General features: G+C 41.6%; 2 protein-coding genes across 8 annotated transcripts in view; both read right to left on the bottom strand.

Annotated features, from left to right (window-relative positions):
• LOC122072291 (transcription termination factor MTERF5, chloroplastic) overlaps positions 1–12,842 on the bottom strand; it is a 19,247-nt gene extending 6,405 nt beyond the window's left edge. Inside the window, exons 1-2 of one of the 2 annotated variants that reach the window (XM_042636879.1) lie at positions 12,492–12,842; positions 12,076–12,388 (exon numbers count right to left, since the gene is read on the bottom strand). In XM_042636879.1, coding sequence (XP_042492813.1) covers positions 12,076–12,146 — 71 coding nt within the window. In that variant the 5' untranslated portion in view covers positions 12,147–12,388; positions 12,492–12,842. The remainder of the gene's footprint in view (positions 1–12,075; positions 12,389–12,491) is intronic. The other variant, XM_042636880.1, reaches the window with a different exon arrangement.
• A 3,297-nt stretch (positions 12,843–16,139) lies between these two features.
• Positions 16,140–17,224, bottom strand: part of LOC122072290 (SUN domain-containing protein 4-like) — a 7,058-nt gene continuing 5,973 nt past the window's right edge. For all 6 annotated transcript variants that reach the window (XM_042636875.1, XM_042636873.1, XM_042636877.1 and 3 more), the window contains one exon: positions 16,140–16,399. In XM_042636875.1, coding sequence (XP_042492809.1) covers positions 16,171–16,399 — 229 coding nt within the window. In that variant the 3' untranslated portion in view covers positions 16,140–16,170. The remainder of the gene's footprint in view (positions 16,400–17,224) is intronic.

Genomic DNA, 17,224 nt, shown 5'->3' with positions numbered 1-17,224 from the left:
AGAAGAAGAAAGAAGAAAAAAAAGAAAAGGAAGGCTCGATCCAGCCTTCCCAGCACTGGATCGAGTCCTCTCCTTCCTTTCTTTGCCAAGATTGTGTGGCCCCCACCAAATATGATATGTTAGTAGTTTTATTTCCTAGGATTTTGTTTATTTGAGTCTTTTAAGTCCATTAGGAAACTAAGTAAATATCCTATTGATTTCTTTTTAGAAAGTTTCTTTGTTTATGAAATAGCATTCCTAGAATATTCTTTTCTTTTAGTAATTAGTCTCTTATTTATGTAAGGCCATTGGCCACGGTTCCAAATTATGAATGAATGAAGATTATTGAAGGAAAAACAGCCCCCCAATCCCCCCCTACGAATTCTCTCTCGCTGCCCTCTCCCTCTTCTCATCTCTCACTCTCGGTCTCCCTCTGTTTCTCGCCTCCTCTCTCTCACGGCTCTCTCTCTCATTCTCCTTCTCCCTTTCTCATCCTTCATCCCTCTCTTTTCTGTTTTCTGTCTTTCCTGTTGCTGCTGCCCTATTGCAGAAATTGTTCACCATCATTAGAGATTATCTCCATCGAGAAAACCCCAACTGGGTTGCTGCTGGAACTTCTCCAACAATCGGGACTGCTTTTCTTCATCAAGTAGGTTGGACTGCAACTCTTTATTTTGGAGGACTTCGACTTCTTCTTTTCTCCTCAGACCAGGACAGCAACAAGGTAAATAATTAAACTAAACCCCTCCCACCTCCATTTATCCCTGTTATATGTTGCAGTCCATTAACATTGAAACCAGCCTTTGCCCTTTTGTTTATGCCTATTTGTACCCATTGTTTTAAGATGTTTTGTCACTGTTATATCCCCAAAACCCTTGCTGATTTTCTATTTTAGTTGGCTACTAGAGGACATTGATTGTTTGCATATCTTATTTGGTGTCTGGATTGATTTGTGCTGAACCTAGCATTCGTATGACGTTTGTTTCCTTCCCCATGTCCCCACTTGAAGCTTAAGTAAGAGTTTGTGTTTTTCCGCCTAGATTATTATTGTTTTTTGCTACTTTGTTTATTAGTCTCATTCTATTTTGCATGCTTAATCTTGTTTGCTGAGTTTCTTTTTGTCCTATCTACCCAAGTCCCTTGAGTTAACCCTACCTAGTTAGTTAATCTTGTAGGAAACCTAATCACCTAGGAACTCCCTACATCATCTTGGTATCAGAGCATGGTTTTGTCTAGGTTTAGGGTAATTAGGTACTGTTGTCCCTTGTTTACATGTCTTACCTTTTGAGGTCTAGTCTCCGTCACCATCTGTCCGTGGTCGAGTCTAAGCTAAGAAAGCGATACCATAGATTAGAGGACACCCTTTTCTTTCTTAAGTTGGCGGGGCCAAATAGCATTAGACGCTATTCCCTCCAAAAGCATATACTTGAGAGGGAGATTTCTGACCTCAAGATTGAGAGGGCTAACTACCTGTCTCAATTGGAGACTCTGAGTAGACCTTGAGTCTTTGGTGGCAACCGTACCATTGGCTGCCCATCTCCTTATGTCCACTCGTAGTGGTAGAGTATACCAGGATATGTCTGACCCTCCTAGCACCTCCACCCAATCTGAGCAACTGGCTGAATTCATGAAAGCCATCCAAGCTGCCCATCTCCAAGCCCTTACCGATAAGTTGGCTGCCCTCGAGACAAGTGCCCAAAACCCTGATAGACGGCAAGGCCATAACACAACTGGCACTGAACCTGAGGGCAGGGGCCCTAACCCTGAGGAAGTAGACGAAAATAACTAGACTGATGGTTATGACCAGATAGGGGATAACTTCCAAGACCTAAGGCGTGGTAGGGATCAGGGTAGGGGTAGAGGCCCACCGCCAAGACGGCAAACCCAATATGGAGATGATGAGGGTTATGAGCATCATGATAGGGCCTTTGATGTCAGACAGATGATTAAGGTAGATGCCCCTACCTACGACGGTCAGATTGATGCTAGGATCCTTCTGGATTGGATCAAGCAGATGGATAGGTACTTTGATTTCTACGATATGCCAGAGGAAGTCCGATACCGATTTGCTAAGTTCAAGCTTATTGGAGCTGCCCAGGACTTCTGGACAGACCTAGAGTACCAGGAGGACCACCTAGGACTTGAGCCAATCACCACCTGGGTAGAAATGCAAGAGAGGCTCAAGAAGGAATTTTTTCCTATAAGTGAAGGGAATTTCTGCGATATTTCATTCAACAGCTGAAGGGCTCCAGTTGTTGAATGAAATGAATACTCTGAAGCAAGGGAAGTTGACTTTGACTGAATATATGAGCAAGTTCAATGAATTGAAAATTAGAAGCCGTATTCGGGAGGATGTTGAGCAGACGCTATCCAGATTCCTTATCAGGCTCAACTCCGAAATTCAGTCTCGTATAGCACCCCACCTAGTGCGAGACGTTTCACAGGCCTTCAGGATAGCCCTTGAGGTGGAATCCTCCATGAGAACTTATTCTCAGAGGAAGAGCTTCCAAGCTGGGGAGTCCCAATTTAGAAAACCACCCCAAGGCTCAACTGGATTCCCAAAAACCCCTGCTGCACCACAACGTCAATTTGACAACAAGGGTAAAGGAATTTTGGGAGAAGCACCCAAGAGTAGTGGGCAACAACAGTGCTTCAAGTGTCGTGGGTTTGGTCACTTCTCCAGAGAGTGTCCCAATAGGAATCTTTATGTAAGAGAGCAAACCCCTGAAGAAAGTGACCAAGAGGGTTTTCAGGATCATGAGTATGAGGACCATAGACCAGATGAGACCATATCTGATGAGGACACCGAGGAGGCCAGTGACCTCAAGCTAAGCATTGTGCGTTGCATGGTCTCACAACCTAAGAGTAGCGATGATTGGCGACGAACTAATATTTTCATCACTTACACATGTCATCAGGGCAAGAACTGTCGCATCACCATAGACAGCGGGAGTTGCATGAATGTGGTCTCCAAGAGCGCTGTTGCTCAAATGGGCCTCAAACCTGAACCCCACCCCAAGCCTTACAAGGTTGCCTGGGTTGATTAGTCCACCATTCCCGTTAATCTGAGGTGTTTAGTTCCCTTAGACTTTGCAGGATATGAGGATCGAGTGTGGTGTGATGTCCTAGAGATGGATGTTGCCCACATCATTCTAGGTAGACCCTGGTTATATGACCGGGATGTCACTAATTACGGGAAGTCTAACACCTATGTCTTTGAGTTCAAAGGGACGAAGATCAGACTGACCCCTAGTGCCCCTAGGGAAGTTAGGGTTCCAGAACACAAGGGAAGTACATCCAAACACACCCCCACCAAAACACTCAACATTTTAAATCAACAACAATTTGAAGGAGAGTGTCACGAGTCAGAGGTGATTTATGCTCTAGTTGCCGTACAGAGTAATACCGATAGGTCACGCTTATTCACTGAGGCTCCTAAAGAAGTGCAACCCTTATTGAGGAAGTTCGAGAGGTTATTCCCTGAGGAACTACCTGATGAGTTACCGCCTATGCGTGACATCCAGCATGCTATTGACTTAGTTCCAGGATCCTCTCTCCCGAACTTACCCCATTACCGAATGAATCCCAAAGAACATGCCGAACTTAAACGGAAAGTGGATGAACTGTTGCAGAAGGGATTCATTAGGGAAAGCCTTAGCCCGTGTGTTGTACCTGCCTTGCTCACGCCAAAAAAAGATGGTACCTGGCGTATGTGTGTTGATAGTAGGGCCATCAATAAGATCATCATCAAGTATAGGTTCCCTATCCCTAGGCTTGATGACATGTTGGATATGATGGCCAACTCTTCGATCTTTTCGAATATTGATCTCAAGAGCGGGTACCACCAGATTAGGGTTAGGCCTGGAGATGAGTGGAAGACAGCCTTCAAGATGAAGGATGGCCTCTTTGAGTGGTTCGTCACGCCTTTTGACTTGTCAAATGCACCTAGCACCTTCATGAGGATAATGAATCAAGTGCTTCAACCATTCATTGGCAAATTCCTTGTGGTTTACTTTGATGACATCCTCATCTATAGTAAGACCTTGTCTTCCCACTTGGATCACTTACAGAAGGTTTTTCAGGTGCTCTTACAAGAGAAACTCTATGTCAACCTCAAGAAGTACACATTCATGAGTGATCAAGTCATCTTCCTGGGATTTGTTGTGTCAGCTCAGGGAGTATCTGCTGACCCTGAGAAAGTGAGAGTGATTATAGAGTGGCCTAAGCCAACTAACATTCATGAGGTACGAAGCTTTCATGGCTTAGCCACTTTCTACAGAAGATTCATCTACCGGTTTAGTTCCATTATGTCTCCTATCACCGATTGCATGAAAAAGGAGTTTCAATGGACTAAGAGTGCTACGAAGGCCTTTAATAAGATTAAAAAGCTTATGACTGAATCTCCAGTCCTGCGCCTCCCAGATTTCTCTAAGGTCTTCGAAGTGAATTGTGATGCATCTGGTATTGGGATAGGTGGCGTCCTAGGACAAGAGGGCCACCCTATTGCCTATTTTAGTGAGAAGCTTAATAAAGCTAGGCAACGATATTCCACATACGACAAGGAATTCTATGCGGTTGTCCAATCATTGCGCTATTGGCGACATTACCTTTTACCGCAAGAATTGGTGCTATTCTCTGACCACCAAGCTCTGAGATACCTAAGTGCCCAAAAGAAACTTAACCAGAGGCATGCCAAGTGGGTTGAGTTTCTCCAAGAGTACACTTTTGTACTCAAGCACAGACCTGGTGTCGAGAATACTGCTGCAGATGCACTAAGCCGGGTGAACATGTTCCTCATTCGCACCAATGCTAGGAGTCAGGCTAGTGTGCTACTCCAGGCAATGAGTGTAGAGATTGTAGGGTTCGAGCGACTCAAGGACCAATACCCCACCTGTCCTGATTTTAGTGAGTCGTTCACTTCCTTAAATGAAGGCAACCCAGTTAACCGCTCGGACTACCTACTTAGGGAGGGTTTTCTTTTTAAAGGAAGCAAGTTGTGCATTCCCAGGACTTCACTCCGAGATTTCTTGATCTGGGAATTGCAAGCTGGGGGAGTCGCTGGCCACTTCGGTCGCGATAAGACCATCACCCTCGTTGAGGACCGATTCTTTTGGCCAGGACTGAAGAGGGATGTTGCTAGAGTTGTGAGTCAGTGTAGGACATGCCAGACCGCCAAACAACAAAAGCAAAACACGGGTTTGTACACTCCCCTACCCGTTCCCCATTCCCCTTGGCAGGACCTTAGCATGGACTTCGTGCTTGGTCTACCAAGAACTTTGAGAGGCCATGATTCTATTTATGTGGTTGTGGACCGCTTCTCGAAGATTGCCCATTTCATCCCATGCTCTAAGACCTCCGATGCATCCATAGTAGCCAAACTTTTCTTTAATGAGGTTGTCAAATACCATGGGTTACCCCTCACCATAGTGTCCGATAGGGATGTTAAGTTCACTAGTCATTTTTGGAGGACCCTATGGCGGATGATCGGCACGAAGCTCCGTTTCTCCTTCGCTTTCCACCCTCAGACCGATGGCTAGACCGAGGTTGTCAATAGGAGCTTAGGGAATTTATTGCGTTGCCTCATAAGAGAACACCTTACCAATTGGGATCGAGTCCTTAGCCAGACTGAGTTTGCATATAATAGTTCTAAGAACCGTACCACTGGTCTGTCCCCCTTTGAGATCTCTTCAGGATACCAGCCCCGGGCACCCATAGACCTTATCCCAGTCATGTCTAGTTCCAGGACCTCTCAGTCAGTCGAATCTTTTGCTCACCATATACATGATTTGCATGCAGGTATAAGAAGACATATAGCGCTGAGCAATGAGCAATACAAATCGAAGGCAGATGTGCACAGAAGGCTACAAGAGTTTCAAGAGAGCGATATAGTGATGGTAAGAATCAAGCCGCAACGTTTTGTTAGGGAAAAAGCGAGCAAGCTACATGCTCGTAGCACAGGTCCGTTCAAGGTACTCAAGAGGATAGGTACCAATGCGTATGTTCTTGATTTGTCAGCTAGCATGGAGATCAGTATTATTTTTAATGTTGAAGACCTAGTTCCATACCATGGTACCTCTACCTTTAGCCCTTTCTATTCTGATGACTTGAAGACTTCCCCTTCAACATTGATGAGACTTCTGAACCAAGCCAACCACTTCCCCCCACCTCATTACCACCTGTGCCTAAGGTCACGAGAAGAACTGAAGAAGTTGAGGAAATCCTTCATGAGAGGACTGTGTCCACACACACTAGAGGTTCTTGGTCAAGTGGCGTGGACGTCCGGAAATTGACAACACCTGGATCACAATGCAAGAAGTCCAACAACTCAACTCAGACCTACTTGAGTATTACATGAGCTTTAATTCACCGGAGGTGAATTCTTCCAAGCCGGGGAGAGTTGATGGGGACATCAAGACGTACAGTCGAAGGAAGAAGAAGATCCAACCTTCTTTGTGGTTGGAGGATTAGGAGGAAGAAGAAGAAAGAAGAAAAAAAGGAAAGGAATGCTCGATCCAGCCTTCCCAGCGCTGGATCGAGTCCTCTCCTTCCTTTCTTTGCCAAGATTGTGTGGCCCCCACCAAATCTGATATGTTAGTAGTTTTATTTCCTAGGATTTTGTTTATTTGAGTCTTTAAGTCAATTAGGAAACTAAGTAAATATCCTATTGATTTCTTTTTAGAAAGTTTCTTTATTTATGAAATAGCATTCCTAGAATATTCTTTTCTTTTTAGTAATTAGTCTCTTATTTATGTAAGGCCATTGGCCACGGTTCAAAAAGATGAATGAATGAAGATTATTGAAGGAAAAACAGCCCCCCAATCCCCCCTACGAATTCTCTCTCGCTGCCCTCTCCCTCTTCTCATCTCTCACTCTCGGTCTCCCTCTGTCTCTCACGGCTCTCTCTCTCATTCTCCTTCTCCCTTTCTCATCCTTCATCCCTCTCTTTTCTGTTTTCTGACTTTCCTGTTGCTGCTGCCCTATTGCAGAAATTGTTCACCATCATTAGAGATTATCTCCATCGAGAAAACCCCAACTGGGTTGCTGCTGGAACTTCTCCAACAATCGGGACTGTTGTTCTTCATCAAGTAGGTTGGACTGCAACTCTTTATTTTGGAGGACTTCGACTTCTTCTTTTCTCCTCAGACCAGGACAACAACCAGGTAAATAATTAAATTAAACCCCTCCCACCTCCATTTATCCCTGTTATATGTTGCAGCCCATTAACATTGAAACCAGCCTTTGCCCTTTTGTTTATGCCTATTTTTACCCATTGTTTTAAGACGTTTCGTCACTGTTATATCCCCAAAACCCTTGCTGATTTTCTATTTTAGTTGGCTGCTAGAGGACATTGATTGTTTACATATCTTATTTGGTGTCTGGATTGATTTGTGCTGAACCTAACATTCGTATGACGTTTGTTCCCTTCTCCATGTCCCCACTTAAAGCTTAAGTAAGAGTTCATGTGTTTTTCCGCCTAGATTATTATTGTTTTTTGCTACTTTGTTTATTAGTCTCATTCTATTTTGCATGCTTAATCTTGTTTGCTAAGTTTCTTTTTGTCCTATCTACCAAAGTCCCTTGAGTTAACCCTACCTAGTTAGTTAATCTTGTAGGAAACCTAGTCACCTAGGAACTCCCTACATCAATAGCTTTTTTGACATTTGTACCTCATTAGTTCAAATCTGAAGAAGCATTGAATGTAAGATGTACGAAATGAATTCATAGACCTAAAATAAGGACTAGGGTCTCCTCTCACCAAAAAATGAACCTTTTGAGTTTTGACACCCTTTATTGTTCTGTTTTTCCTCCCTAGTGGGGTTGGGGAGACAAAGGACTTGTGCTAGCGAACATGGTATTAGAGCAGGGAGGTCGAGTGTTCGACTCCTAGAAATACAAAAATCGGTAAGGGCCGACACTTCTTCTCCCTTGGTGCCGCATGAGCTCCACGTGCAAAGACCATGGGCTCTTGATCTGCATGTGCAGGGGAGTGTTAATATATACATTGACATTGCCCTTCCCTAATAGTTCGAGCTACTAGGTGAAACGGTAACAAACATTCCTCATGCAGAAAAGAAAGAGTTAGCCGAAGACGAAAAGCGGCACTTGTACTTCTACAAACCTAGCTTTCAGTAAAGCACAAGAAAAATTAACCCCCCCCCCCCCGCCGGCCACCCTTGAGATGGTAAATCTGGCCTCTTAACTACAAGTATAGAACTCAACAGAGAGATCAGCTAGATGGACCCATAAGCACAGCGGTATAACAAAGAAAAACTCCTAAGTTTTCGAAATTGACAAGAGAGTGATCCGCTAGAGTGATCTGTTGAAATTCAAACTCCCAATCTAATCAGGCTCTAATTTTCATAGTACAATCTGATAAGTAAAAACCCAGCAACTACTCCTATTAACTCTAGGAATGATACTTAGACACTAGTTTTCTAACTAACTTAATTACCTAAAGTTTTCTAACTAACTTAATTACCTAATAAAGTAAACTTTGTACTCCTCGCTCCCACCCATTATAGAGGTCTATTACAATAAGAACCATGGGACCAAAGGCCCAATTTATTTGTAACCTAACCCAAAGCTTATTTCCATTAAAATAAGTCAACTTCGGTGATTTCTTGCCTGTCAAAAGTAAATTCAATCCACCATTTCTACCACCATAGATAATCAGGCCTAACCAGTAGGACAAGGGATCATTAGCTTGTCATCCCCTGTCTTGGTAACACCATTAAGCTCAAGAAAGATGTCTCCCAAACAAAATGCAGGTCCATCGGGTATTGGAATAACTTCCAAGACCAACTACGAGCAATGATCCAGGTGATATAATGTCTTCGCGGCGAAGGAGACTCAATTAGAGCCGATTCAAGGCTTTCATATCTGATCCAAGGTCACCCTCATCTGATTCAGGATTTAACATTGACCCAGCCATTGTGATTATATGGGCTTTCTATGTGAAAAGTTCTTCACCACACACCATTATAATTACTTTAAGTGGAGGTCATCCCATCCGACAGGATTGTTAGATCCTTAGCACCCACATTGGACATCTAATCAGATGATTTCCTATATTAACTAATTCCAGTGCAGACAAGTCAGAATAAAAGGATCGCAAGGTCATCAATACCTAACAAGACAAAAACCTTTATAGCATGTAAATTTTTGTGGGCTAAAGTTGTGATCACATATCAGTCATATGAGGGCCAATGTTACGATCCCACATCAGTCATATGGCGGCTGATCTCACATTGGTTCCATAAGGGCCTTGATAGGTGTTGATAAAGCCTTGAACTTCATCATCTTATGAGCCAGCTTTTAGGGGCAAGTTCTCTTAAGGTTCGTATCTGTAGTATCAGAGCAGTTGATCCTTGGTCCCTACCCTTGCACCACGGAAAGACAAACCTAGTGCTAGAATGGAGCCAATAGGAAAGGGCTACCTGCTGTCAAGTAGAGACCCTGAGATAGAGTAGAGTGGCCTAGAAAGGGCTACTTGGTCTGGAGTGAGATGCCAAGGATGTCAGTTCAGAAATGTGGCTGTTGTTACGATCCCATATTCCCATATCAGTTAAATGGGGGCTGATCTCACAAAGGTTTTGTAAGGGACTTAATGGAGGTTGATACGGCCTTGGGCTCCCTTACCTTATGAGCCGGCTTTTAGGGATAAGTTCTCCAAAGATTTGTATCGGCCAGTGAGATCCCCTTTTTTTTTTCCCGGCTCTTTTATACCCCATTTTTTTAAACAAACAAATAACTCGTCATACTCCCATCTCTCATGCTCAACTTAACAACAAATAACTCCCACTACATGGGATCCATTAAATGAAATTTGTCTTGCGACCCAACCTAAATTTATAAGGTTGAAAAAAAAAATTTTGAGAATTCATGATTATAAAATCGAAGTAATGATTTTATAACTAAAAAAAAAAAAAAGCAGAAGAAGAAGAAAAAAATCTGAAAAACTCTTTATGGAAGCTCAATTAACCAATCAATCGAATACAATAAAAACCCTACATGATTAGTCATGTTTGCATTTATAAAATAAGAATACCTAGTGCACGAGGCTCCCACCACTGTGGGGTATGGGAATGGTCATAAATAAAAAGATTTTATTAGAAACAGATAGATATTTTTACCACTAGAATGTTGAAAAGTTTTCTATTACTTGTGGGGAGTGTAGACTTAATGTCATTTATATGGTCTAGTGTAGACAAGCATGTCTTGATGGTTATCTAGTTCTGCCACTTCGCTAATCTTGTTTAGGCTGAAACTTGACATGTGAACAAGGACTTGGAAAAACTCAACCCCATAAACCAGCTTACAAGGTGAAGGAACCTAAAACAATATCAACCTACATCAAATCTCTTTCGAAACCAATGTGGGATTAGCCCCTTATATGACTGATATGGGTTTGTAACATACCACCACGCATCCGAACCAACGTTCACAGCCATAGTTGTCAAGGCGTCGCCTAGGCGTCCAGGCGGTTTTCCTGGGGCCTAGGCGGCAGTCGCCTTATTGCACTGCATACCGCCTTGTGTTTTGGCACTTATTTATGCCAAATATCATTTAAGTAAATGCTTTTTATATTTGTTATTTCATTTACTTAAGATATTATTCATAAATAAGCAAATACCCCCTATTTGAATCCAATAAAAATAGTTTAAAAATCAAATTCCAAAAGGATAAAAAGTCCCAGTCCAAGAAGAAAAACTGGATTTTGGTTATAGGGGCGATTTTCAACTTTTAAATGCTGGAGTTTTTCTCAATTATGAAAATTTTATAAATTCTATCATGTTAAAACATTGCTAAAAACCAAAAGTCCGGCAAAATAATTTTTTGTTTTGATATCCATAAAATTATTTTCATTTAGGCGATTTTAACAGCATTCGCGCACTTAAAAATAAGTTTGACCGGAGCATAACTTTGTCATTACAACTTAGATTTAAGTAATCTTAAACTTGTTGGAAAGTTGGTTTTACATTATAACTGATACAAAAAGTCTCATGTAAAAATAATATCATTTGACCAGTCAAACTTGTTATAGAACCAGAGCATTTCTCTAAATTTTGATTTTTTATAACTTAATATGGCTTAATGTTAATTTTTTATGATTTAATATGACTAACTGTTGATTTTTAATGACTTGATGTTGCTTAATCTTGATTTTTTATGATACAAGGTATATATAGCTTACTAAATAATGTTAGAAAAAATGAAAAATAAAAAATAACAATTGGTCACCTTGTTCGCCTCAAGGCGTGCGCCTTCTCGCCTAAGCGCTTAGACAACCCTCCACCGCCTTGGTTCACCTTGGCGCCGTGACAACTATGTTCACAGCGATCCTCTCCGAATCAAGTAGCCCATTCTAAGTGGTGCACTCTGCTCCAGGGTCTCTACCTTGTGGGAGCTAGCCATTTCCCAACAACTTTAGCTCTAGCACCAAGTTGCCCCTTCCGTGTGAGGTTTGGACCATTTATACAAACTTGGAAGAACTTAACCCAAAAAATCAACTTACAAGGTGAGGGAACCCAAAACCATATGAACCCGCATCAGATCTCTTTCAAAACCGATTTGAGATTAGCCAACCATATGATAGACATGGGATCGTAACAGGACCGTCTAATCTATCCGCCCACAAAATTTTGGACCCGTTAGACATGCCACGTGGCTTAAAAAGGTAGGTTCTATAGATAAGCTTATCTCAAGGGCTGTAGAGGCAACTGGCCTAGTTTTTATATAATTATGCGTGTTTATTAATTGCTCCACCTAAAAAATGCCTAAAATTTATTCCCACAAAAGAGCAACACAATGCATGAAGCTCCCGCTACTGCAAGGTCTAGGAGGGGCAAGTGTAAGCAGCCTCACCCCCTGCTTCGCAGAAGAGGCTGTTTCCAAGTTTTAAACTTGTGACTAACATGTTGCAATAGTGCAACTTAACCGTTGTGCCACAGGCTCGCCCACTAGTTCTATATTATTACCTTCAGAAGGCATTGATACATGGCAAAACTAATTCATAAATCAAATCGTGATACCAAATAAAAAAGATGGAATGGTAATTAAAAATGACCTCTAAAAAACATAAGAAGGTGCATATACCTTGTGAAAGATGGAAACCTTCTTGGTAAAAATGAGGGCTTAGCGCAGTGGATAGAGGAGAAACTTCTCATTTTCTATGGTACTGATTCGATATAGAGGTTAAAGAGTCTTCAGATATCTCTGCTACTTCACATGAATTTTTCAGGTGTTCTATGAACAGTAAACTCTTGGACCAAAATTAGGAGGATTTCATTCCAGCAAAATGGCAAGCACAGGTGATGCGTAGATTCCACTCTGAGGGTAGCAGTTCAATAGAAGCAGGAAGATGTGATAACATTTGAGAAAAAAAGAGAAAATACCTATGCAAGAAAACCTACAATGGAGAAATTCAAAGATTACACGAAAAAAAAAACGAATAAAACAAATCAGGGTTCTCTAATTTCATTTGAAGAACAGGAAGATGGGATTACAGGTACCTCCGATGATGACCACTTCGGGTGCAACACTTAAGGGCCTTGAGTAGCTAGAAGAGTATCGAAAGCTTCCAGCTTCATCGATTGGAGCATGCTTGCTCATTTGCCATCGTCACTCTTCAGGGTTGAGTGGCTGAGGACGGAAATGTGAGGTCCTCGTCCTTCACCGTGGCAGCTTCTCAGATTTTGGGCGAATCATCTAAATCAGTGGACTGGGCCTAAGGTCTTGGGTCATGGGTATGGCCTATGGGTATAATGGGCCACTGGGAGGGGATTACAATAATTGGCTGGGACTTTGGTTAATTTATTACTGCAATTACATGCCCTACTAGGCCCTCTCTCGGAAAAAAAAACAAAAAAGAAGGAAAAAACCCCTGATGCCCTTGATGACTGCCAATTTGTACTTGAGATAAGTTCCAAACCCCAATCTTGAAGGGAAGAATAGTCCCCAAGGGCTTCCTTTACTGCCGGTCCAGGAAAATAACAAAGCCTATAAAGCTTGGTGGATAGAAGCTTTCATTATTAATAAGCCAGAGCCAGATTGGCCTTTTTCCCTCTTTTGTTGTTTCCCTCGATCAAGCTTTGACCAGTAGTCTCAGACTCAGGCCCAACGGCCCTACGCAAGGCAGATCAAGGCAAACAGCCTCATTAATGCCCTTACCCTTTGTCTCATATCTAGCAAAGGTTCCTGAACTCTTTATTTTATTTAGGGGGAAAAAAGGGAAAAGGCGGATTCTAATATACCCTTCACATAATAAACAGTGAGCAACACTGACACTTTCTTGTTTTGACCACATGGATCTCATATGAATGATACCATTCTCCCGATCCTCATTGGTGTAGTGTGTGAATTTTTTCTTACATAACATTGTGAGAAACCCTCCTCAAAATTAGATATAGAAATAGAATGATGTAAATTACAAAAAGTTGAACGAAGTGGTATGGAGTTTCCGCAGGATAGTAGCTGTAAGTGCCTGTAACCTTGGATTTGCTCTTCGGCTTAGCTGTCAGGCTATGTGGCCCCTATGTCAGTGCAAGGGCCAATGGGTGTGTGTGCAACCCTGCTAGGGCATCCAAGGGGAGGGGGTGGGGTGGTCATTTCACTACTCCCATATGAAAAGGCATAGGGAGCACCGCGATGGGTGTGTGTGCCACCCCCTGAAGAATGTAACACCCCCTCTATTTCACCAAATTGGACTCAAACCTTCTATCGTCAATCACTGTTGAAGAATATATTTTATATACTGATATCAGCTATTATATTTTATTTTAAATACCAAAATACCCTTACTAAATGTGAAGTACCTAAAATGCCCATGTGATAAGTTTCATCCCAAATCATCTACACCTACAGCCATGTCGCCACCAGCTTCTCCATTCAGCTCACATACTCTCAGGTAACCCACGTTCGAAGGCATACTCTCCATCATCCCGACAAGATCCGCCACCTGCACACCACCCACACCCCTCACTTTCTCGGCCTCTCCAATGCTTCCGGTCTCTAGCCCAGTTCTGAATCTTCTGATTACACCAATGTATTATCATTGGCGTTATTCCTGAGAGCCCCAGCTTTTCCGAGACAATTGATTGTCTATGCTCTACAAGCAGGTCAGAAGGTTTATGTCTTCCACGCGGGCACCGACATGCAAAGTGATTGTTCTTCTTCTTCTATTCTGCAACAATAACCTGAAGATAGATGAATACTTCACATCTTACGTGAGGCCTCTCAACGAACTCCAAAAAAGTAGGGCGAACCCAGTTAAACAAAATTTACTTGATTCAGATAAATTAAGAATCAATCTATCAGAGCAGGTCAACCTGGCAGTTATGCAGTAATACCAGAAACAAATATACTTCTTTTTTTTTTTGGTAAAGAGAAACAAATATACTTCAAAGCAAGGAACTAAATCAGTTATTTTTTCAGGAATTTCTAAAATTTCCCACAAACCAGGTTTCGTCTCAGGGTCCAACGAGATAGCTGAAACTTCCGAATATTGACTTGTTGGAGCCAGATTTGATCCAATATTAGGCCTGTAAAAGTGCTTCCTCCCTCTTAGAAAGCAAAGAAAGATTATAACAATCGATAAGGTTTCAAACCCAAATGATGATCAGTCTGATTTGTAGGGTTCCTGGAAGCCAGATTTGTGCTTAGGTGGCTATGTAGATTGTAGATCCACCAGATTAATTGACACTTTTGGAATCAAGAAGATTAGGTAGAAAATAATAGATTGTTGACTTTTGCATCTCTGTTTGAATTGGATTATACTGAAATGAGAGTTCCAGATTCAAGCTGGAACTCCCATGGGTTTCTTTTTTTGATTGTTGTTTTGCAGGGACAAATCCCTTGTTTCCCAGCTGAAACTAAAATGGGTTTCTTTTTTTTATATTGAAAACCTAATTGGCGTGGATCAGAGTCGTTTGGTTTTGGTTTCTTTTTTCTCCTCCGGTGGCGGGTATTGCTATTGTCACCTCGAGGGACTCAATTCCTCCAAAGTAGTTGGGAAGATCGTTGTCTGCGATTGTGGCCGGAAAGTGAAGAAAGGGTATATCATCAAAAGCGCCGCGCCGGCGGCATAGGGATGATAATGGCAAACACCGCCGATTGTATGGAAGAGCTCATCGCCAAATTTTATGTCATCCTTGCGACCATGGTTGGCCGAATTGCAGGTGGGGGCTGGAGAGAGATCGAGAGAAAATAGGTAGGGGTGACGATGACTTGTTCAAACCACGAGGTTTAATGAATAGGGTATCATTTTAACTTTTTATTTAACAGTAACAAACGGTAGGGATTCGATTCTAATTTGGTGAAAAAGAGATGTTCCTATAATACTGACATTATTCAAGAGTGGCACTATAAATTACCTTAAAAAATATATATATTTACCAAATAAATAAAAAACGCACATTAGAATAAATTAAAATAGCATCTCAAAGCTCCATGGGGCCACTCACACTGGGTAGTGGTGTTGGCAAGGGGCCTTTGCCTCAAAAAGCATGTGGTATGAGTTCATCTCCTGTTTTACCTCCTTCATGCCACTCACACTAGGTGTTTAGTGCTCTTCACCGCTTTCGATGAAAGTTGAATGATTCTCATTCAACCCTAGTATGAATCGTATAACCCGATCTATGCGGTTGCGGGATCACAATGAGCCCGCGTGACTAGTCAGACTGAAAGCTTGGATATCTATAGCCAGCAAAAAAAAAAAAATTTGTGACTTGTGTCAAGGATATCAAGCTAGCATTATCTTTCTTTATATTGTAAAATTAAGTACGTTATAATTTGGGGGTGTGTGGGTATAGGCCTGTATGGGTTAACATTTTTTGGTGCAAAATTGGCATGAAGCCCTAGCAATTCAGACTAAAGTCTATTCCATCCAACGGCAGTGATGATGCCTATTCACCCAAGAGGTCATTGGCACTTATGGGTTTCCTTTGTGGCTTTCATGATCAGTTAAACCAATTAACATCATTACAGATATTACGGCCAATGCCTGAATTTCATTACAGAGCCTGATTTCAGCCTAGGAGTTGGGAGATCTGAAATTTTGGACTCATAGTTTGGATTATGATAAGCAGAGGATTTCTGTTAGACGAGTGGCAACAACAAAAGCAAGATTCCTCCACAGAATCACAGACAGATTGAAGCAACTGGAGACAAAAAATTAATTTATATATATTATGGTTAAAAAGAAAGAATGAGGACTATGATGCTACAGCTCAGCAGTAAGACAAGCCATGAAGAGCTCGTCCCACAAAATTGACCAGATTTCTGTATTCTACACAAACTCACCAACACATCTATAAATAGCTTCACCATCGAGAGCAACCCAAAAATGAAACTGATAAGAAAAACAGCTAATCCCTTGTTCTCCATGTGCTTCTGATCATACCGGATCTTTTCAACCTCCGATCTGCAAAATGATGTAAACAACTTATAGCTCTTCAATAGATTGCATCATGCAATCATGAAAACAAATAATAGCAGAAACAGTTAGAAAGTAAAAATATGATTATTACTGAGCATTCATTTTAAACATTGAAATGAGAGTGAACCAAGTATTTGGAGGTCCCATGCAAGATAACAAGCTATTTTAGTGGCCTTGGATCTAATAAATAATGCATGCTGTATGATTGAAGAAGCTTATCTTTTTTTTTCTTATCCACTTCCAAGCATTTGCACAACCAGTCTGTGGCCTTTTGGGGAATGCCAATGTTAACCTAGTTGACATTGATCCAAGAGTACATGATAAAGAGCTCATGAGAAAACCCATATTAATAATCCAGATCCAGATGATTGGCACAGATAAATCTCATTATAATCAGATTCTTAATCAGCCAGAGACTGGTACCTCCAAAGAGAATTCAAGATAATTTAGTTAGAACATAGAATATACCAGTCTGCACTATTTACTTTACTTGTATATGTTATACCCTAGGTCAGTGCTTTGATCATATGCAACCACAGACAAGTAAGACTAAAAATAATATAAGCACATACGAACACAATACAACAGAAAATTTCATCTAAGGTTTAAAAGTTAGTCCCAAAAATTATGAAAACCCAGTTTTTGGATCAGGCACATGACCAAACTTTTGGTTGGAAGCAATAGAGGGGTGCTTCATTTTCCATCATGCCCTCACCACAAGGCCCATTATTCCTCTAAGCATTTGTAAATAACTGCATCTTCCCTATTTAGTTACCACCTCTTCATCAGAACGTAAATTTTGATATCCGA

Source organism: Macadamia integrifolia, chromosome 2, assembly GCF_013358625.1.
Source record: "Macadamia integrifolia cultivar HAES 741 chromosome 2, SCU_Mint_v3, whole genome shotgun sequence".
In the NCBI taxonomy this organism is placed as follows: Eukaryota; Viridiplantae; Streptophyta; class Magnoliopsida; order Proteales; family Proteaceae; genus Macadamia; species Macadamia integrifolia.
Note: the sequence above shows the minus strand (reverse complement) of the source record. Positions and strands in the feature narration are given on the sequence as shown.